This window comes from Nannospalax galili, unplaced genomic scaffold, assembly GCF_000622305.1.
Source record: "Nannospalax galili isolate Female #2095 unplaced genomic scaffold, S.galili_v1.0 scaffold129, whole genome shotgun sequence".
Classification (NCBI taxonomy): domain Eukaryota; kingdom Metazoa; phylum Chordata; class Mammalia; order Rodentia; family Spalacidae; genus Nannospalax; species Nannospalax galili.
This window is the reverse complement of record NW_008360030.1, coordinates 501,894-525,626: the sequence shown is the minus strand read 5'-3', so window position 1 is coordinate 525,626 and position 23,733 is coordinate 501,894. Positions and strand designations below refer to the sequence as shown.

At 37.3% G+C, this 23,733-nt stretch overlaps 1 protein-coding gene across 8 annotated transcripts in view; it reads left to right on the top strand.

The window, feature by feature from the left end:
* Jade3 (jade family PHD finger 3) overlaps positions 1–23,733 on the top strand; it is a 167,259-nt gene that overhangs the window by 90,729 nt on the left and 52,797 nt on the right. For all 8 annotated transcript variants that reach the window (XM_029559152.1, XM_029559155.1, XM_029559156.1 and 5 more), the window contains 2 exons: positions 12,494–12,651; positions 22,777–22,967. In XM_029559152.1, coding sequence (XP_029415012.1) covers positions 12,494–12,651; positions 22,777–22,967 — 349 coding nt within the window. The remainder of the gene's footprint in view (positions 1–12,493; positions 12,652–22,776; positions 22,968–23,733) is intronic.

Below are 23,733 nucleotides of genomic sequence, written 5' to 3'. Positions count from 1 at the left end.
ATATTTTCCTTTTAGTTGTTTAAGACCATACAGTTGGCCCAAATAAATCAATTTACTTTTACTCTTAAGTTCATTTGAGGATCTATTCCTCAGGGGTCACATGGGCTTGGGAGGAGCCCCTGGGTGCTTTCTTTTACTAGTTCCTCCTATGTGAAGATAAGTCAAAGGTCCTGCTCGACCATGGAAGTGCCCCTCTTATATTATAGGGATCATATTTTGGTTAATGTACTATTTGTGAGGTTTCTCCATTGTAAAATTAGTATTTTTCCCTTTGTTTTATTCTTTGAAAATAAGTCACCAAGACTGGCATATTATAATCCAGGGATGATGTTAGGCAAGGATTAAGCTTCACTTCCTGAAGGAAGGAGTTAGTTAAAATATTTTATTTGATAATATTTTACAAAAATTTGTCTTCTTTCGAATTAAAAAAAAAATTATAGGGCTGGTAAGATGATTCAGAGGGTAAAGGCTCTTGCTGCCAAGCCTAATGACCTGAGTTTTATCCCCAGAACCCATATAGCGGAAGAAGAAACCTGACTCCAGCAAATTTTTTTCTGACTTCATATGCACTGTGTGACACATGCACATTCACACACGTATACACACTTACACACACATACACATACACTAAATAAATGAAAAAGTTTAATTATATACATTATATCAATATAGGTTCACATATATTTATTTTATATTGTAGGGTTTATTTAGAAGTGCTAGGTATTGAACCCAGTGCCTTGCACATGCTAGGCAGGTACTCTATTATTGAGCATCCCCAGCCCTACTTTGTACTTTAGGTTGTTATCCAGTACTACATAATTTACTGTGTTTTTGAAATTATTGCATATATCAGTAAAATCATCTGTTATTTTTCTCTCTTTGATTTCATCAATTTCAGTTCTTGTTTATATTTCAGGTTTGGGTTTATTTTGTTCTTTTTCGAGATTTTTAAAAAATGGGATACTTCAGCTATTAGGCAAGGGTTCTACCACTGAGCTATATCTGTAAGCCCTTTTTCAGTTATTAATTTGAGATATCTTTCTTCTTTTCTTCTTTTATTTATGATGTTCGAGATTAAATCCAGGACCTTGGCTGAGCACATTTCCAAGCTGCATCCTATTAATGTTTATTTGTTTTGAGTTTATATATCTTTCTATAAATTTTATTGATTGCTCTTAATATATATGCGTATATATATAGGTTCACACTTTGTAGTTTTTTTCTTTTTTCCTGTTTTTATCGAATTTTTATGCATTTCATACAATGCATATATCTTAATCATATTTAGACCCTGTCCCCTATTTGCACCTGCCCATAGATCCCTAGCCAGATTATGTGCATTCTGTCATATATGTTAAGGCCTATCAAGTCAATTTTGTGTCCCCAGATATCCCTTGATGTAAATTCATTCATTGGAGCCTGGCCAACCTATCTAGTGTCACTTCCTTAAAGACTACCTCTCCCCCGTAGGCCCAGCTGCACTGGAGTGCTCTGTGTAGACCAAACTGGTCTAAAACTCACAAAGATATGCCTTCCTCTCCCTCCCAAGTACTAAAATTAAAGGCATGTGCCACCGTCTCCATTCTTATGTTGTTTTGAGAGAGACTCTTGCTATATATCCTGACTCAACTGATAGTCACTATATAGTGCAAGTTGGCTTTGAACTTACAGAGATCCTCCTACCTCAGTCTTATTGAGCCCAGCTTTAGATATATAGAAGATATATAATGCTTTTACTACCTAAGGTACAATATGGAAACCTTACCACCACTTGTCTATTTATTCACTCTTTCTACCTTTATAGTAGTTGTCTTAAGTATTTTACCTGCATAATCAGAAACTACATTAGGTAATGTCATATTTATTTCAATCATCAAAACTTAGAGAAAACTCAAGAGGATAGTCTCATAATTACCCATGTTTGTACTATTCTTTATTTGTTATATTCAGATTTTTCTTTAATAATTTCCTTTCTATTTGAAGAAGTGTTAGCCAGCTATGCTCTTGATAAACTCTCATAGTTTAGTGGACATGGTGGCATACACCTTTAGTCCCAGCACTCAGGAGGCAGAGGCAGGCAAATCTTTGTGAGTTCAAGATCAGCCTGGTCTACCTAGTGAGTTCCACGCTAGCTGGGGCTAAATAGTGAGATCCTATCTCAAAAAAAAAAAGACAAAAAAAATTCTCATAGTTTTCCTTGACTGGAAAATGTCTTGGTTTCACCTCTTGTACTGAAGAGTATTTTTGCTTGATACAGAATTTTGGTTTGACAATACTTTTCTTTTAGCCTTTGAAAAATGTGCTGCTTCTTTCTGATCTCTGTAGTTTCTGATGAAAAATTTAAAAATCTGATCTCACTGAAACAGTTGTTTAAAGAAGTAACAGTTATCCTACTATAGGGAGGTCACTAGTCATTTATTTTTCTAGTTGCTTCCAAGATTTTTCATCATCTTTTCTCTTCTGAAGTTAGATTGTGATTTCTGTGGACAAAAATTTCTTTTGATTTATCCTGTTTGGAGTTTGAGCAGCTCCTGAAATCTGAGATTCATATCTTCTATCAAGTTTGGGGAAAATTATAGCCAATTATTTTTTCAATATTTGTTAAGTTCCGCCTTATTTTTCCTTTCCTTTTGGGATTTAGGTTGCATAAGTGTTAGATCTTTTGTTATTTTCCCACAGGTTCTTTAAGAATTTTCTTTTCTGATGTTTTTAACAGTGCTGGAAATTGAACCCAAGGCCTTGCTCACGGTAGGCAAGCGCTGGACCACTGAGCCATATCCGCAGCCCTGGTTCCTCCTCTGGTTAATTCCATTCTTTAATTGAGCTTGTCCCAAGAGTTTGTTATTGTGGTTATTGTATTATTCCATTCTAAAACTTCCATTTGTTTATTTTTTATATTCTCTATTTCTTTGTTGAGATTTTTTTTGTTTCAAAAGTGTTTGCAATTTCTCATTGAAGCACAAATATCATGGATGCTTTAAAATCTTGTTCAATAATTCTAATGTCTGTGTTGCCTTGGTGTTGGTGTTATTGTCTTATTTTGTTTGTGTTTTGGGTTTTTTTTTTGCTTGTTTATCTTTTTGAGACAGGGTCTCCTATAGCCACAGCTGGCCTGGAACTCCATATGTACACCAGGCTGGCTTCGTCAATCTCACAGAGATCCACCTGCCTCTGCCTGCTGAGTGCTGGGACTAAAAGCATGTACCACCATGCCTGGCTATTCCTAGTTTTTAATATGATGACCGATTTTCTGTTGTATCCTGGGTATTAGTTTATGAAACACTAAGTCTATTTAAATCTTCTGTTTCAGCAAACCTTGGCTATAACCAGGCCAGTGGGAATAAAGGGATGCTGACAGCTTCTACCAGGATTCTTGGGCTCCCCTTCTGGGCTCTGTTACCTCTCTAAGTGACAGGGAGCCTTGTTACTCTTGGTAGGCATGGTAATACCTTATTGCTTTCACTAATAGGAGGTATGATAATGGTGAGAGGTACCATATTACTGATGGGGAGTGATGACAGCTCAGGTTACTTACCTAGTTAGTGCTAACACCACATTCATGAAGGGGAGAGGGATTCCTAATTTCTATTGTTGGGTAAGGCCTCTCAGTTGGTATCTTTTGATATCACAGTAGTTACCCTTTAAAAAGACAAAATATGGCACTGGGGTTGTAGCTCAGTTAGTAGAGTATTTGCCTAGAATGCACAGGGTCCTGGGTTTAATCCCAGCCCTCAGGAGGTATAGGCAGAAAGATCAGAAGTTCAGGGTCATCCTCTTGCTATACAATGAGTTTGAGACCAACTTGAAGTACATGAGACCTACTTGAAGCTCAGTCTGATCCTAGACCTACTGCGCCAGAATATACCGTTTAGCAAGATACTCAGCTTGTTGGTACTTGAAAAACACTGGTCTAGAGCAATTATTCTCAAATCCAGCTGCATATCAGTGTTATGTATCTGAATAGATTGTAGAACACAGGGAAATACAATGGGCTTGAGTCAGTAAGATGCGCCCAAGAAAAATGGGAGTAGATAAGGAGAAAAGGACACAGCATATTGAGTAATGTAATCTAAATTTTTGTCCAATTATGTTAGACGTTTAAAAGGATTACATATAACATGCATTTGTCACATTGAACTTGAGGTAACAAGCCTCAAAAATGATTCCACAGTTACCCATACTTCTGGGTATTTCAGGCTATGGCATAGTTTGGATTTACAACTTCATCAAGGCAAATTTGGTATGATTAATAGAATACGGAAAAGGTGACAATGCTGTTTTGGTGGTATAGGTAATAAAACTTATTGCAGATTCAGATTTGGCATCTTAGATGACTTAGCTGGAAAGACAGTGGTCATGCCATGATAACATGCAAGAAGACCATGTAGACAACTTTCCAAGTTCCCGGTAGTTAGGGCCAAATGGTAAATGACATGAGGCATCTTAGAAAGAGATCTTCCAGTTTCAGCTGCGCTTTCAGGTAGCTTCAGTCCCAGCTAATATTTATTTGTAACTGCATGAGAAAGAAATCTCCATAAAATTCCTGACCAAATTCTTGATCTGTGGAATCCAGGAGCATAATGTATGTTTGTTTTACCTAAAGAAACCAACAAAGAAACAAAAAGAAAAACTTAAAAAATATGTTTTTTTGAAATATAATTCTCATAACATGCAGTTTACCCATTTAAAGTATATGATTGAATGGGTTTTAGTATATCCACAATTATGTGCCCATTATCTTCAATCTAAATTTAGAACATTTTTACCACTCCTGTAAGAAACCCCTTAACCCACAGCAGTTAACTTGCCAATCTTCCTATACCCAGACTTGGAGAACCACTGATCTAATTTTCCATCTCTGGCTTTGCCTGTTCTGAACATATCTTATAAGTGTAATCATCTTTTGTGCCTGGCTTCTTTCACTTAGCATAATATTTTCAAGGTTCATTCATGGTGTACTGCATATCAGTACCAGATTCATTTTTATGACCAAATGATATTACATTGTCTACATACCACATTTTGTTTACACATTTGTCAGTTGATGAACGTTTGCATCATTTCTACTTTTCAGCTATTATGAGTGGATATATGCTTTCAGTTGTCTTGAATTGTTGGGGGTGTATAGTAACTCTGTTTAGCCATTTGAGGAGCTTCCAGGCTGTTTTCTGAAGTGGCTTCATAATTTTTTCTGTCTCGTCAGCAATGTATGAAGGCATTTGAATTTGTTATCACTGTGGGTACCACAGACTTCAAATTTCTTTAATAGCCTTCTTGTTGTCTCCCGTCTTGGCTTAGGGTCTTTATGTGCTTCTCTTCAGAGATCTCTGGCAGCATTCCCAGTTGTGAGCCACCATTACTATCAGTGAAGGTTTTCACTTAATAGTAGGGTCTGGGGGAGGGGCACTGTTCTCTAATCTCCTGATTAAGCCTCTGTCTTTATAGTGGTTCTGTCTGTGGGGTATGGGAAAAGTGGCTTTCACTGGTAGAACTTTTTATACCCTTTCCCCCTAATCCTTTGTCTGCCTTCAGCAAATGTCCTGTGGTGTTCTTTCTAAAAAGGTTTGTTTTTATTTTTATTTTTATTTATTTATTTATTTTTTTTGTGTGTGTGTGTGTGTGTGTGTGTGTGTGTGTGTGGTCTGCATGTATGTAGGTGTACCACATGGGTACAGTGCCAGCAGAAGCCAGAAGAGGGTGTTGGATTCCCTAGAACTGGAGTTATAAGACAGTAGCCACTATGTGGATGCTGCAAACTGAACCCAAGAGCAGCCAGTGCTCTTAACCTGAACCATCTCCCCAGCCCCCTCCTATGGTATTTTTGAGATTCTCTTTCCATATAGATTAAAAGCCCTTTTCCCCTTAGGTAATCGAGTCTGAGGCTACATGTTTTTCCTTCCTCTCAGTAGTAGTAAAATCACACTAATGCCCTCACCTAATATCCCTCCCCTGCAGATGATGATTTTTGTTCAGTAAGGGAGCCAGGGCATTTAGTATCAAGGACAAAGACAGAATCACTCAGGGATCTTTCCTTTCCTTTCCCCTTTTCCATCCCCTTCTTCCCTATGTGAATTTGGTTGTGTTCCTGAAGAAAAGCTTGCAAGAACCCCCCTCCATGACCACAGCCCCCAGAACTTCATATTCTTTTGGTTGTCCTCACTTGATCAAAATACACTGTATGAAATTCTCAAAGAACTAATAAAATCTGTTTTTAAAGGTGAATAAAATTCTCTTTGATTAAATATAGTTGTCATTTTTGCAGCTGTTTTATACTTTTGGGGGTGACAAACACATCAATTTGTGATTGGGTACCTGTAGTTTCAGATATAGGTGAATATGATTCAGTGTTGATCTATCTATCTCCTTCATTGACATGGACCAGACAAGTGTTCCCTTTTGTGTCATATAGGTAGTAAATGTTTTGGCTTTTCTTCTGAAAAATGTCATAAATGTTTAAACTAGCTGTGCTTTAAGAAACTGCCCACTGAGAGATCTTAATGAAAGCAATAAAAGCCAGAATTGTCCGTGAAGGGCATTTTTCATTTTTGTGGCCCTGGCAGGTTAAGCATTGGTGTTCTAATTGAATTCATAGTGAGGCCTCCTTTGTTTCTGCAAGCATCTGAGATGCCAGGTGCACACACAGTGTTGGACTTGGCATAGCTTCTGAACTGTACGTTAGCCTGTGAATCCCCTCTTTGACCATAAATGAGTAGTTGTCTGTTAAATACAAAGCTTTTTTGTTTCAGGAACTTTGGGGGAAAGCTACCATTGCATTTAAAATAGGCACACAATTAAGAACTTTTCAAATTCCTCACCTTCATTACCTAGAAAGAATATATTTAGATCATCTATAATCTTTACCTTAGCAACATTTGGCCAGGTTTTCTCTTGTGAAGTTCCTGTGTTACCGTGTAACTTCTACAGTGTTAGTTCGTATTCATGCTAGGACTCTTGCTAGGGAGCCCTGCCAGATTTGGAACCAAATTATGTACATGTTAGTTGAGCAGTGAACTCACATCTTTCTTACTCCATCAATTATTTTATGAATTAGGTAAAAGAACTGAGCTATATACTTATTTTTGCTTTTAGAAAGAAAGCTGACACTAATAATAATTATAAAATAACTGCATCTAATAGTTATTAGCACTCACAATGAACCCAGTATAATTATACCTATTTAATCCTTAAGACAACCCCTATGAAATGTGCAGATAAGTAAAGTGAGATAGAGAATGTAGATAAGTAGCTGAAAGCTAGTAAGTAATGAAACTAGTAGAACAATCCAGATAGTTTGAGTCTGGTACCTATAGTCCTTTCTTCAAACATGTTTAAACTATATAATTGCTGTAGTTCAAACGTCAAACCATAAAACAAACTACATTCAGAAAGATCCAGCTTTTATCCCCCTCTGCCATTATTGAGGGAATGAACTATCATAAGAATGATCTCTTTCTCTTGCTTTCACCATTTTGTGCCCTTTCACCACGCAGAGATAAGATTCTTACCAGATACAAGCATCATGCTCTTAATTAAAGCTTCCAGATTCTAGAGCCATGAGCCAAATAAATCTCTGTTCTCAGATACTAATAGCAATAAGAAACAGTCTAAGAGAGTCTGTTCCCTGAGGTTCTTCTCACCTGCAGGTATTTTGGTTTATCCTTTTACAGTGTCTTTATGAAAATATATTCAAATGTGTGTATATGTGGTGCCATGTATAAAATTGGCATCACTAACCAAGTTATACTATACCTATTTTCTTTATATCCATTTTTTAAAACTTTAACAATACCTTTTATAATCAGAAGCATGTTTGTAAGAGTAGTGTGGTAAATACATGTCATATCACTTTGCAAATATCTACCTGGCTGGTAAACTTATATTTCCATTCCCTCCTAAGCATTTTATATTTTGCCTCATGCTTGAAGTATTTGACTTCTACAGGAGGATAAATGCAAGCTTTATAGTATGGATTGAAAATATAAATACTTCTCTAGAAAACTTGGATCTGACACTCTTTACTATAACTAGCTTGTAAAATTGAAATGGGCCTTTATTACATAAACCATCTATTTTTCTCAAAAGGGGAAGGGAACCGTACTAGCTATTGAATTTAACTTTGACTTGCTTAAGAGAAACAACCAATAAGTTGGTTGGTTGGTTTGCATTTTGAGCTTTCCCAGACTTCACAGACTGCCTGTCCCCTGGAAGGTTTGGTATTTCTGAAGCTATGAACAAGAGCCAGGTGTCATTGGCCTCTGCTTCTTTATCTCCCTTATCCATAGTCTTCAAGTTACTCTTCTGTTTGTTATAAATATATGTTTTAGTTTCCTAAGCCTGCTTTAATAAATTACCCTAAAGTAGGTGGCTTAAAATAACAGGGATTTATTCTCTCTCTGTTATGAAGACCAGAAGTCCAAACTCAGCCAGTCTGCACTTTCTTCAGAAGTTTTAGAAGAGATTTCATTTTCTTCTTTCAGCTTTTTTTTTTGGGGGGGGTCTTTTTGATGCAAGGTCTCCCTGTAGCCCCAGCTGGCCTGGAACTAGCTATATAGATCAGGACAGCCTCAAACTCACAGAGACATGCCTGCCTCTGCCTCCCAAGTGCTGGGATTAAAGGTGTGCCCCACCATGCCTGGCTGCTACTTTCAGCTTTTGATGACTGTCAACATTTATTGATTTTTTTAAAATCATTGTATCATTCAGTCACTGCCTCTTTCTCTTCTCAAAATCTCCCTCTGCCTTTATTTCATAAGGACACTTAACACTGAATTTAGAGTCTGTCCAGACATTTCATAATCATCTCTTCATCTCTAGATCTTTAACTTAATAACGTCTGCAAAACCTGTTTCTCTAAATAAAGTAATATCTATAGATTCCAGAAATTAGGATGTGGGCATTCAACATTCAAACATGTGTCCAGGATACTTAGGAAACCATGTAGAACAAATTTGTTTTATTTTTATTTTTATGTGTATGAGTGTTTTGTCTGTGTGTATGTAAGTACAGCACATATTTGCAATGCCTATAGAGGCCAGAAGAAGGCGTTGGATCCCCTGAAACTGGAGTTACAGGTGGTTGTTAGTGGTCATGTGGGGGCTGGGAACCAAATCTGGGTCCTCCGCAAGAGCAGCCAATGCTCTTAACTTCTGAGCTATCTCTCCAGCCCCCATAGAACAAATTTTTATAAGCAGACATACAAACTATGAACACATTACTTATACTATGTGATCTTATGGTGTGACCTTTTTAAGCTCAGAGTGATTCTGTGATCAGTGATTTATTTTGTAAAATTACCTGGATTATAATAAAATATTGAAGAATATTGACATATTTAGCTCTCATAGTCCATTTCAGATCTAAGATAAGATTCACCACAGTACTGCCTTTTCCCAAAGATATTAGTTTAGGACAATTGTAAGCTGTCACTGTTACTTAACCACTGGTTCATTAAAGTGTCTCTAGTAATTTATAAAAATGAATTGGAGTCTTTAGCAAAATGGTGATTTGATGTCTCCTGCTAATCGCTCAGAACCCTGAAGTCTATGCAAAATATGCTAAATGGTTATGTCTATAATCCCCTCTTAACCACTTATACAAAATATTATGTAATAAATCACCAGTTTTTATTTCTGATAGACTTTGCTTTCTCCCTGTGCAGCATCCAATTAATTTTAATTGGCCAGGATTCTTATTAGGAAGATCATTTTGTTGGCACCTTTGTGTTTAAGGTAGACTTCTTTACTTTGCACTAGAAATCTTCCCTAAGTGAAATCAATAAGCATTTTCACAGTTGTCCCTACAAAGTAGGAAACGAAATGAGTTCTCATTCATTTAATTGGCACCTTTTGATTATATGATAGTTTGGTCCTTTACTTTGTAAAAATGATTTCAATTTAAACAGAACTTCACCTCCTGAGAATTAATTGTGCTTCCACTTTCATATTACACAGAACTTGGACAGACTTTCTCCTTTGAGAGACTTGATAAGCATTAAGGACTAAAAATAGCATCTCTTCTCTTGATCTTATAGAAATGTGGGCACATTTATCGTCATCCTGTAAGTGGTACAATTTTTTTTCATAGTAGAGATTGTAAAGCATAGACTAAAGTATGTATACTTTCATGTGAAAGTGTGTTCCTTAACTATTAACTGGGCTTTCATTACCAAAATCATTACCATGTTAACTTACGAACTCATGGTATAATTTTTTTTTCTGTTGCTGAAAAGACAGAATTGCAAAGCTAATAAGGCTACATAGCCATTTGAATCATGCTTCCAGGTTGGGGAGCACATTTAGCCCTTCAGGCACTCAGAGGCCCAATAAACCAGGAGATTATGCAAGTCCAGGCTGTAACTGTGTGCATTTATCATCATCCCTACCTCTATATTTGAACTTCTCATACATTTAGGGTTCCCTGGAAGAGATGGGGTTTGAACCCTCTTTAGGACTCTCTTGACTACCACATATACTTACCATTTTTAATCCTCCTCACCTTTGAAAAATTCACTAATAGTGAAAAACATTGATATACCAGATAGGTTAAAATTTTGAGTATAAAGATAATAGCAGAAAAAACAACAAATTTTCTGAAATTTTGTGTGTGTGTCTGTGTGTGTGCCTGTGTCTCTGTGTGTCTGTGTGTGTGTCTGTGTGTCTGTGTCTGTGTCTGTGTGAAGAATACACATCTGGGAACTGGACAGATTGCTCAGCGGTTAAGAACACTGGCTGTTCTTGCAGAAGACCCGGGTTTGAATCCCAGCACCCACATGGCAGCTAACAGCTGTCAGTAACTCCAGTTCCAGGGGATCCAACAGCCTTTTCTGTCCTCTGCGGGCATTGCATGACACGGGTGCACTTACCTACCTGCAGGCAATACACACATACACATAAAATAAATAAGTAAATATATATATATATATATATATAAGAATACACATCTGGTGGAGAAACATAGCTAATATAGCATAATGCATGTAATTATAAAATATGACATAATTGAAATATCAGTCATGGTAATTCATCCTTGTAATACCACCACTTAGACTGAGGCAGGAGGATTTCCATGAGTTGAAGGCCATCCTGGGCTACACGGTTTAACCCTGCCTTATAAAAAATAAACAACAAAGGGGGCATGAATATAGCTCAGTGGTAGAGCACTCAGTTATCTTGATATTACAGACAATAAACAATACACTTTCCCAAATGCCTAACATACATATCCAAAATAAGATCAAATATCGTCACAAAGCATCAGTAATTTCCATCAAGTAGGACTATGAATAACTATGACAATTTGAAGAGAAGTAGGGTATTTTTAATAGTGTCACAGTATCTAATCTAAGATATTTAATTACAAAGGGAAATATAGTAATTTAGTATTGAAAATCAGTAAGATACCACTTGTAGAAAATTAACATGCACTGCCTGAATTGAGTGATCAAGTTTAACATCATCAGTAAATAACACATTGACATCATATATCCCTGATATAATGGAATAAGGACACAGCATCATTCCTGTGGTAGTCTTGCAAAAAGCAAACCTATATAAACCTCAAAGCAATGGGAAAAATATCAGACAAATCCCAGTTGGAAGGACACATTACAAAATATTGTACAAGTGTCAGAATCATGAAAGACAAGGAAAGACTGAGAAGCTGTCACAGATTGGAGGATACCAGGAGATAGGACTATGCTGTAATATAGAATCCTGGATTGAACTCAAGAACAGAAAGTCACCAGGGAAAATTAGTGAAATTTGAGTCACTAGGTTAAGTAATAGTAGTATAGTTGTTAATTTTTGGTTTAAAAGCCAGTGTAACAGCTCACGCCTGTAATCCCAATACTTAAGAGACTGAGGAGGGAGGATTCCTGAAAGATTCAGGCCAGCCTGAGCTAGAATGAGACCTTGTCTCAAAATAAAAAAACAAAATATTCCTGGTTTTCTAAACCAGGTTTATTTACTCTGGTTATTTAAGATATATTAACAGTATTTGAAACGAAGTGAAGAGTATATATGGATTCTATACTATTTTGTGTAATGTTTCTGTGAGTGTACGATTATGTCTAAGTAAAACATTTTAAAGAATTGATGCCTAAATAATTTTTTAGTATTTTTATTTATTATTTTTATTTTTATGTGTATGAGTATATTACCTGAATGTATGTAAGTGCACCCATGTCATGCAGTGCCCATGGAGATCAGAAGAGGGTGTCAGGTCCCCTGAAACTGGAGTTACAGGTGGTTGTTAGCCACCATGTGGGTGCTGGGAATCGAGCCCTGGTGCCTAAATAATTTTATGTTATCAGTGGATATTTGTTGCTTATGTCAGATCTTTTCAAAAAGCTTACCTACCCATTTAGGAATCAGGAGATATCTGTCATATTATATATAGGTGGTAAGCAGGGGTGGTTCTTTTAAAAGGAGAATATTAAGTGGTATCAGTTTCACGGTGATGGTCTTTGAAAAGTATGTGGAATATATCTTCCCAGGTATTCCGAAAGGACCTCATCAGTGCTATGAAAATTCCAGACTCTCACCACGTTAATCCCGACAGCTACTATCTGTTTTCTGACACATGGAAAGAAGAATGGGAAAAGGGAGTCCAAGTACCAGCCAATCCAGACTCTATTCCAACACCTTCTCTCAGGTATTGGCATATTTACAACTCTGGCCTAGGGAATGAATGCTCTCTTAGTTATCTGTGTGCTTCTCGGGGAGAAACTTTGGAGTGGCTATATATTTCTAATATTCAGAGTTAGATATCATAGTGACCAATCACAAATTATACCAGGTCATAATTGTTCAATAATTTCTAGCTCATTTATGTAGGAGAGATCCCATTCATAAGATGAAACTATTTGAAATCCAATCTGAAATTGGATAAGGTTTTGGACACCAAGATTTCCATATCTCATTCAACCATCAGGAGCATTTGCTGGTCTTTGAAGAGATAACTTTCCCATAGGATATTGCTTCAGTATAAGAGGGGCCTCATGCTGATGGTACTGTAAATAGAGAGCCAAATATGTAGCTTATAAAAGGATACCAAGGTGAAATGGGACTAATAGAATAATTAAGTTGTCTCTAAGCACATGACCTTCATTTCAAAAACTTGTAAAGATCGTTGGACTAGAAGGGCTTTGGTTTTGTGGAAAGGAGAGAGTTTTTATTCCAGAGAAAGTAGTAAGTTAGGTTTCTCAAGAGTAATAGCTACTTTTAGAAACCATTTTGTCCTGCTTGTCTTGGTGTTTCCAGTGCGTTACACAAGGCCAGCATGAAGTAAAATATTCAGTATACCTTTGAGTAAATGAAGGAATGAGTATACAGAACATACAGATCCAGATAAAGTTGCTGGTGGAACCTTCTGATTACTATGAGAAATTATACATCTTACTGTACATCTGTTTCTACTACTTAATGGGTTCTTTTATTAAAGATAGAGTCTGAGTATTTAGCCTAAGCAGGCCTTGAGCTCACTATGTAGCCCAAAATAGCCTCAAACTCATTATCTTTCTGCCTCAGCCTTTTGAGGGGATTACAGGCATATGTCACCACACCCAGTATATGTTATGTTCTTAAAGGGCAAAGATAAGCATCCTTACATACTCACTCTTGGTACTAGGTTCATAGGTCCTATTTATGCTCTAGAAATGCTTATTGAATCTCCTTTAGAAATGTAGGCTCTGCTGGATGTGGTAGTGCATACCTTTAATCCCAGCACTGAGAGGTAGAGTCAGGCAGATCTCTGTGAGTTCAAGGCCAGCTTGGTCTACATAGTGAGTTCAGGCCAGCTGGGGCTACAGGGAGACCCTGTCTCAAAAAAAAGACAAAAAAAGAAGGAAATGTAGGCTCGGGACTCGAGAGATGGCTCAGCAGTTAAGAGCACTGATTGTTCTTGCAGAAGACCTGGGTTCAAATCCCAACACTCACATGGTGGCTAACAACCATCCATAACTCCAGTTCCAGAGGATCTGACACCCTCTTCTGTCCTCTATGGGCACTGCACGACACGGGTACACTTACATACATGCACGTAAAACACTCATACACATAAAATAAAAATAAATAAAATTTTTAAGAATGTAGGCTCAGACAGCCCACACGTTATTAAGGAAATTTTCAAAAGCCTTTTGTGTTCAACACGTGTCTCAAGCCTTACTTGCTTATTGTTGACATCTTCTCCTTCCTCCTAAATACCAGAATAGCATCATGAATGAAAAAATTTAAACATGTCTTTGCTGTCAGTATTTTTATAAAAATATAACAGTCCTGGTGCTGCATATTCTTTTAACATTCCAAGGATTATTGAAGCCCCTCAATTTTGTTCTTGATGCTGCATCGGTATCCGTTTTCTACCTGATGATTTCAGGTTTTGGGGTTAAGTGGAGAATGCCTCATGTACCACTTTAAAAATGATATCTGATTTTATATTAAGTTGATAAGTAGGACAACAAAATTAGGACAGTTTCATAAAAGTAAATTTAGAGACTAAGAACTAGTCTCCTCCTGTCACACTGAGAGACACATACTCCCTACTTACATCAGCCCTCAGTGCTCTAATATTTGTTCTGAGAATTTAGGATATTTACCATTTTATGTGCTATGATTTTTGCTAAATTTCTTACGTTTCCCATAGTCTTTTGCCTATCTTATAAAGCCTTTAATTTTAATCCATCAAAACAAACTACTAAATCATTGATCATATGAAATCTCAAAATGGTTGCTCTTGATAGAATGTGTTTTCTGTTTCTTAGATATTAATACTGCAGTACATATTTCCTTTGGAAAAGGCACCTAGAAAATTTCTTAAAAGAGAGTTAATAACTATATCCTCAGAGCTTTTGATTCCATGAATCTGAAGTGTACAGTCCAGTAGCATTCAGTTTCTGATGAGAGCTTTCTTCCTTTCTGTCACCTCTCATTATGACCTTTCATGATGAATTTTTCCTCTTCAATAAAGCCATCAGTCCTCTTGGATTGGAGCTTTATCCATATAACCTTATTTAACCTTAACTACATCCCCCATAGACCCTATATCCATACACAGTCACATTGGGGTTAGGATTTCAACATATGAAATTAGAGCATCGAATGAGCACAATTCAGTCCAAAACACCTAGTTGATTAGAATTTAGAATTCCTTTTGGTGTAATGCTTGGTATAATCTGCTAATGTTTTGTTAAGAATTTTTATGTCTATGTTTCCTAGCATGAGAAAAATACCATATTTCTTTTCTCATGATATTTTTATCTAGTGTTGTATTGTGGGGGTAATCCTGGCTTCATACAATTAGTTGGGGAGGTTTGTGTCTATGCATTCATGACTGAAGCAGTCCCATCACATCCAGAAGATATCTGTACAAGGCCTACACAAGATCAAGTTGGTCAGCATTCCAGCATGGAGGGAGGGGGGATTCATGAACCCCTGCCCCTAGCTGAGGAGCTACTGACAGTTGATGACTATTGGAGGAGAGAGTCAGTTTTCTTTTTTTGATCCTTTTAAGACAGGGTCTCCCCACAGCCACAGCTGGCCTGGATTCACTGTGTAGTCCAGGCTGGACTCGAACTCACACAGATCCCTCTGCGTCTGCCTCCCAAGTGCTGGGATTAAAGATGTGTGCCACCACGCCTGGCTGTGAGAGTCAATTTTCTTTAAGAATGTGGCTCCTATGCTTGTAAGAGCCATAAGTGGTAGATGGATATAAGGAAACCATCTTGTCTGGACACCACAGGTTAGTTTCACATATGAACATACAGTGCTTGTGACAGCATGCACAAGATCTGTTAAAGCCCAAGCCAGACAAAAACTCAGCATGGTTAGGGTAGGTGGGCATGAAACCTCAGCTGTAGCTGAGGATCTATTGGCAATTAATAACTGCTGGGAGAGGGTAAGTCAGTTTCTTTTAAGGGTGTGATGCCTAGTGGGCTGACTAGACTCCAAGGAATGGACCCATACCCAAGAGCATTTGGAGAACATAAATCAGACTTGATAGGCCTTTTAAAAAAGAAAAAAAATAATACTATAGGACATGAAGTCAGGGGAGGGGTATTGGAGTAGGGTTGGAGATGGGGAAGGCGGTCTAAATATAATCAAAAAATTGTATGAAATTACCAAAGAATCACTAAAAGTATTTTTAAAAAGGAATGTGGCACCTGGTAGGTCACCCATACTCCAGTGGAGGGACTACACCCAAGAGTATATCGTGTTTGTATTGAAGGCTATTAGGGAAATAAAAATGTGAACTGACAGTTGAAAATGTGCTCAAAATACACTGTATGCATGTATGAAATTCTCAAAAGAATTAATAAAAAGATTATATTAAAAATAAATTTTAAAGATAGTTGGGGAATAGTGTATCTTCTGATTTTTTCAGAAGAGATTATGTTAATTATTTTTTTAAGTTTTATTTTTATTTAATTATACAGGGGGTATGTGCAGGTGTCCATGGAAGCCAGAGGCACCAGATCCCCTGAAGTTGGAATTGCAGGTGGTTGTAAGCTGCCCCACTGATGGTGCTGGGAATTGAACTCGGGTCCTCTGGAACTGCTGATCCATCTTTCTAGCCCCAGTTCTTATTTAAATGTTTGATAGAATTCTCCAGTGAAGCACTCTGAAACTAGAAACTTCTCTGTTGGTAGTTTAACTATAAAGTTAATCTTTCAAAAGCTGGGTGTGGTGGCACACTTGGGAGGCAGAGGCAGGCGGATCTCTGCAAGTTCAAAGCCAGCCTGGTGTACATAGCAAGTGCCAGGCCAGCTGGAGCTACAGGGAGACCCTGTCTTCTAAAAGACCAAAAAAAAGTCAATCTTTCATAGTTATCTAGTTCATACTGAATGATTTTTTTTGTTGGTTGGTGCTTTAAGGGAGCAGTTTGCTTCATATAAGTTGTCAAATTTATGTGTTTGTATATATTCATAGTATTTTCTCTGTTGTTTTCATTTTTAAATTCAGCAGTCTTGGCCAGGTTTCCACTTCTACAAAATTTGAGATGTGTTTTTCGCTATGCCTTCCCTCCCACTAAATGTAGCTAGAAGCCCTGAACAGTTTGTATAACACATTCCTAAGTCTTCGAAAGGTCAGAAGAAGGCAGAAGATTTGGGGTCCTTGAAACCTATGGAATAACACAGCTATGTGTTCTGAGTTTTGTTTTTGCTCCCAGACTTGATACTGAAGAAGGTGGCAACTGCAGCAGGAACAACAACAGAACTGAACTGAGAAAAGCCAGCTTTTCCTAGTCAAATGACTGGGAAAGGAACAGCCTACCAAGACAGAAAGATTTTAGAAAATATCTGCTCATCTCCAGCCAAACACCATGAAAAAATATCTGGGGCCACCCTGTCCTCTACTCTAGAAAAGATGCAGTAAGGTGCTTAGACTTCCACCTTAACCCTGCAATGATGATAAACCCATGTAGGTCTGTATCAAGTGACTTCATGGAGAATCAGTAATTGTCATGATGAGGATTCCTTCTTCCCCAGTGGTTTCAGTCAAGGCCATTGAGGCATTCTTAACAATCTCAGGGAGGCCAGTATCAGTGAAGGCTTAGTAGGAGCCAGAACTCCCATCCTCACCCCAGCAGTCACAGGGAATCCCTGTTCTTGGATATTGACACAAGACAAATGGTGAACTAGGATTTCTATAATCACTCAGCAATAGCAAGGGAGTATCTTCCATTTCTACTCTGATCTTCAGCCATGGTAGTTTCATAGGAAGCTGGCCAAAACCTTTAAATAAGGTCCAGAGTTTTGTAACACTCCAAATATCCAGGTTTCAATAAGAAATTACTTAAGAGTACTTCAGGAAGGCTGAGGGAGTAGTTTAGTGGTAGAATGTTTGCCTAGGCCCTGGATTTGATCCTCAGTGCCTCAAAACAAAAAGAATGCTCTAAGAGCAAATATTCTAAAATATAAATAAGTTTTGAGACCAACATAGTTAGGTCATCTTTTATTCTTTATTGTCTTGTAAACCATATTCAGTCTCCATTTGCAGAAGACCTTGTTGATTCTACTTTCAAGATATATGCAGGTTTCACATATTGGTTCCATTGCAGTATTTGGACATCTAGGCTTCTCCCACTTCCCATTACTCCTCCCCCACCCCCACCCCACCCCACTTACCCACATCTTTCCCATTCTTTTTTAGACTGTTATCATTCTACCACTCTTAGTTTCAGTTAATGTAAATTGAGTAGTGCACATAGTGTCTAGAGCACTTTCATAAATGTTTACATTATTTAAAGTTTAAAGCTGTTCCCTGTCATTTGTTTCAGTTACCAGTTTCAGTGGTTATAATAAATTGCTCTCAAACTTACCAGCTCAGAGCAACTATGTTATACTCATGGATTCTATGGATCAGCAAGTTAGGGCACAACAGTATATGGTGTCTCATCTTACAGGACTTGAAGTTTGAGGGTGGCACAGCAGCTGGGAGGGTGGTGGAAATTTCTTGAAGGCTTTTTCACTAGAGTGTCTGTGTCCTTAGACATGATGTAAGGATTACATGTGACTTATCCATGTAGCCTGATTTTTCTCATAGTCTTGATAGCCCCAGTACAGTCATATTCCTTATGGGCCTCAGGCACAGGGCTCCCAAGTGCTCCTGTCCTTCCTGAGAGCCAGATGAAGGCTGCATTCCTTTTATGACACAGCTTCTCAGTGCTCACTGCATTACTACTGCTGATCAAAACTACAAGCTTTCTCCTATTCCAAGGAAGGAAAAATAGTCTTCATAACTTGAAGGAGACCAGAGTCACATTGTAAAATAATATGTGGGATTTAGAAAATGCCAGATGTCACAGAAGTAATAATTTTTTTTTTACTAAGTCGTAGAAGTTTGGAAAGAAGAGGTCATCACAAAGTGACAAAATTAACAAGGGGCATGGCATTTGGGGAAACTCCTCCTGAAGATACATTTAAGAAGTCAGGGTGGTGGTTCACTCCTATAATCCCATACTTGGTAAGCTGAAGCAGAAGGAACACTTTCAGTTCAAGGCCAGCCTAAGCTTCATAGTAAGCTCTAGGCCAGTCTAGGTTACAAAGTTGAGAATTTATCTCAAAAAAAGGGCTTTTTGAGAGTATGGTCTTTTGATTTTAAGACACTTATTTCAGACTTATTTTTATTAGTTCAATAAAAAGTTATGGTATCATGATTTTTCTGTAGTTTCAGTACTTGCACAAATAATTCTAGTCCACTCATTAGGAAAGAAAGCATAGTCTCTACCTTAGAGCAATTGAAAAGTCCCTGAGAGCTCACTGTTGATAAGATACTATGGGAGGCTTTAGGTCAGATGAGATAGTAGTAGCAGTTTCCTTTTCATTGACTCCTCGGTGACACAGCAGTGTCCACGTGAGCCAGAGATAGTAGTGTTCTAGCCACTCTGGTCTCCACTGAATAACAGGTGACTAGACTTTCTTTCTGTAGAGTTAATTAGGTGTGGTTATGGGTCCTTTCGCTAAAGGTCAATCATCTGGAAAGTTATTGCAACATTCCGTTATACTAAAGCATCCAAATTGAAAGCTATACCTACCTCTCCTGACAGAATTACTTAGATCTCTGAATTTGTGAGCTTTTATTGATTTGGTCAGTGATCTGATGACCATTCACATTATCTCTGTGCCTAGTCCATAGTGACTGTTAGAAAATCATAGAATTATCTTGGGATTTCCTTTAGCTATAACAATCTTACATATATTTATTGGAAAATAGTTAAATCTATTTTTTAAAAATACTCCAGGTTGAGTATGGTAGTGCATATCTGTAATCCCAGCACTTGAGAGGTTGAGGCAGGAGGACTATAATTCAGGGCCATCCTGGGCTACATACATACATAGTAAGACCTTGTCTCAAAAATGAAATTCCAAAGTAACATTTTTCACTAATTTTCATAAACCTTCCCCTCTATCATTACAAATACAATAATATCCCCTTGTAAGTTTGCATTAACACATGTGTTTTCTTGCATTTGATGTTACTGTTTCAGTCCTTAGATTTAGACTTTAGTTCAAAATACATATGGAAAGATGAGATATCACCATTCTAATTATCATAAACTTTGCATTGAAGTATGATATACACACAGAAAAATATAGAATGGATAATTGTATAGGTGAATGAATTTTCATGAATTAAACATATTCATTTAACTGCCACCCAGATCAAGAAATAGAACATTACCAACACCCCAGAAGCCTTCCTTCTGCTCCCTGCCAGTAACTGACCTCCCTCACCGTAGGTAACAGTTTTGCCAGTTTTTGAACTTCATGTAAATAGAGTCCTATAGTATGTATTCATTTGAGACTGGATTGTTTTGTTCATCATTATACTTGTGAGATTCATCCATGCTGTTGCATGTAGTAGTTCATTAATTTTCACTCCTGCATCATATTTCATTCTGTGAATATGCCACAATTTATCCATTCAACTTCAGTAGATATTTGAGTTGTTTCTAGCTATTACAAAAAAATCTGATATGAACATTTTTTTTCTCATCTTTTAGTACACATATCTGTAAGTATAATATACCTAACAGTAGATTTGCTAGGTCATAGGGCGTGTGTCTGTTCATATCCTGTATATACAATATAACTAAAATACCTGCTGCCAAAGTGGCTTATGTAGCTCACACTCAAATCAGCAGTGTAATAACAGGTCTGTTTGCTCTAATTCCTTACCATCACTTAGACCTTCATAGACCAGTTTGGGGTCAATCTTTTAAAGCTTAACTATTCTGATAGATAACACAGATCATGATTTATCTGCTTTATGGTACCCTTATTTGTGAAGTATCTAGTTAAGTCCTTTTCCTAATTTTTAATTCGATTGTTTCTTTTTCTAATTGATTTGCTAAACTTTAATATACATTAGAGATGTAAGCCCTTTGTTGTGTATATGTAATTGCAAAGAATCGTCTGTCCTGTGGATTGCTTTTTCACTCTTGTGAGTGTATCTTTTAATAACCAGAAGTTCTAGGGTTTTTTTCAATCTTTTCCTCTTGTGTTTAATGGCATTTGTGTTTCATTTAAAATATCTGTGTTTACCCCAATGTGATAAATATATTCTCCTTTGTTTTCTTCCAGAAGCTTTATAGATACTAACTTGCTTCAAGAAAGTTTATAATATACCTTTTGCCTTGTACAATGTGAAGCATTTGAAATGAATCATTAGCTATAAAGCCTTTTTTTTTAGAAAAAATCATAGCTTAGAAAAAAGTTGAATATTCTCTAATTGCCTTGTAAGGCCATGCACCAAAGAAACACAGTATATTTGATGTTATAGTCTCTGGAGAGCATGGATCTTTTCCTTTTCAGTTGGGTTTATTTCACTTGGAAGCATGCCTCTGAATACATTTCCCAAAATTTTAACTTTAGTTAATGCTTGTGGTTTCTGCATTTTCCTCAGATATTTGTTGCTTTTGGCTTTAAATCACCATATGATAAAAAATTTAAATATGCAGATACGTTTAGTTATTAACTTTATTCAAAGTGCATTATTTGGAATCATAGGCTTTGGGAAGAATGCTTAGAAGAAAATATCTACTCTCTGCCTTTACATGATAGACCATATATTTACATGTATTCATAGGAATATGTTTACTAACCCTTCTCCATATATAATAACTCTAGAGTTAAAGTAGCTCTCAAATCCTTCCAGAGGAATGGTTTTCATTATGTTACGATAACATACACGTGTCTGTTTCTTTCACTTTTTTCAGATAACCCACCCTGTTCTTTAAAATTGCCAGGAAATAATAATCCAGATTTCCTCCTAGTTATATTTTCTGATGCCTCATCTGGTATTTAAACCACCAGTTATAGAATAAGTTGTGGGCATGGAATTTTCTATTTCTTCCCTGCTTGGTTTCCTTGCCTTGAGTTCTTGGGTGTCAGGAGGGATAAGAGGAAAGGATGGATTTCCTCAGGCCTGCTGGAAAAGTTGATACAATAGTAAGAATCTTTCATTCATCGTATAGCCCTGGCTCAGACCTGTGGTTGCTATCATATATGGTTGGGAAATGCCTTAAATTTGTGCAACTCCAAAGTCTCTTGGCTTTAACTCATCTGTATAGTGAAAATAATAACAAATGTATCCCTAATGTTGCTGAATATCTGTTTTTATTATACACTATACCAAATAATCAATGTCATATAAGCATAGTAATGTTAAAAGTGTGGCATTATTTTAATCATAATTTATTATTGTTGTCTCTACTTTTTCACTAAGAAAACTGAACCTTATATAAATTAAGTGATTTTCCAGGACCATCATACAAATGAATGGCAGAAAAAAAAAACAGGCTTTTGTGACTCTAAAGCCTGTGCTCTGCACCAGTATCTAGTATTGTATCCATGGCAGAAAATCCTGGATTTGGCAGAGCTCTATGTTTGATATGACACCTTTGTGCACATAACACCCCCTACCAGATTTTCCATTCTAAATATACTTAGTGATTATTGTACCAAGAACACACAATAATGCAGCAACATTTTATTAAAATAAATGGTAGTAGAGTCCCAGATCCATGAAAGTGAATGAAACATATCATTAGCAGTCTGTGAATTCACAGCAGATGACAAAACTGAATTTGCAGAACCATTTGCTTTCTAGAAAGAGATCCACCATTCCTCACAGAGCACAAGGCAGGGCATGTACCCAGGGTGGAAAGAAAGAACATCCAGCTCCCCTGTATAGTCAGAGTGCTGTTGAGCTTATCCAGTCAGTCCCTGGAACCTGTCATTTGTTGATGGTTGCCAGTGTCTTTCTCTTGCTTTTATAGAATTATATCTGAAAAAATAAAGGAGATTCTCTTTGTCCGGCCCCGGAAATACATCCGTTGCTCCAGCCCAGAGAATGCAGAGCCTGGCTACATCAATACCCTGGAGTTGGCAGCATCTACATGCCGCTATGATCTAGATGACATGGACATCTTCTGGCTTCAGGAACTCAATGAAGACCTCGGAGAAATGGGTAAGTTGTTTTCTCACAAGTAAGTTGTGCTTTGACTTAACTAGTGACTTTTTTTCTCCTTTTTGAGTCCCACTGTATAACTCTGCCTGGCCTGGAACTCACCTTGACTGGCCTATACAGAGATCTACCTGCCTCTTCCTCCCAAGTGCTGGGATTAAAGATGTGCACCACCACGCCTGACCAACTGTGATTTTTTTTTTTAAGTTGTTAGGACCCTATAACTTGCTTTCATCTTTCTTTCCTTTCTTATCCAGCCTTAATTCTCCTCTTTGATCTTACATTTATGGAATATTTGTTCAAGTATATAAATATATTAAAATAGACCAATAACATTTACATGACCTTTCCTTCCTTCATTCAAGGTAAACAGCACTAATCAGGAATGGCATATAGGTTTCATGTTAATGTGGTTATAGATGACTGACTTTTGGTTGAAAAGGATACTGAGGCCTGTTCTTGGCTCAGCCCTGAAAAACATTGTCATTATTGAGCCGGGCCGGAGATAGAGGTGTATCTTCCAGGTGTTGGAGAAAAGGTCTGTCTTCTGCATTGAGCATTACCACTACAAGTGACAGGTCGCTATGACTATTATCTCATAATGCAAAATTTATAATTTTGTTACCCAGAATTAAAATAACACCAGGCATGCTGGCACACACCTTTAATCCTAGCACTCAGGAGGCAGAGGCAGGCGGGGCTCTGTGGGGTTAAGGGCAGGCCGGTCTTCATAGGGAGGTCCAAGGCAACCAGACGCTGTCTTCCACAA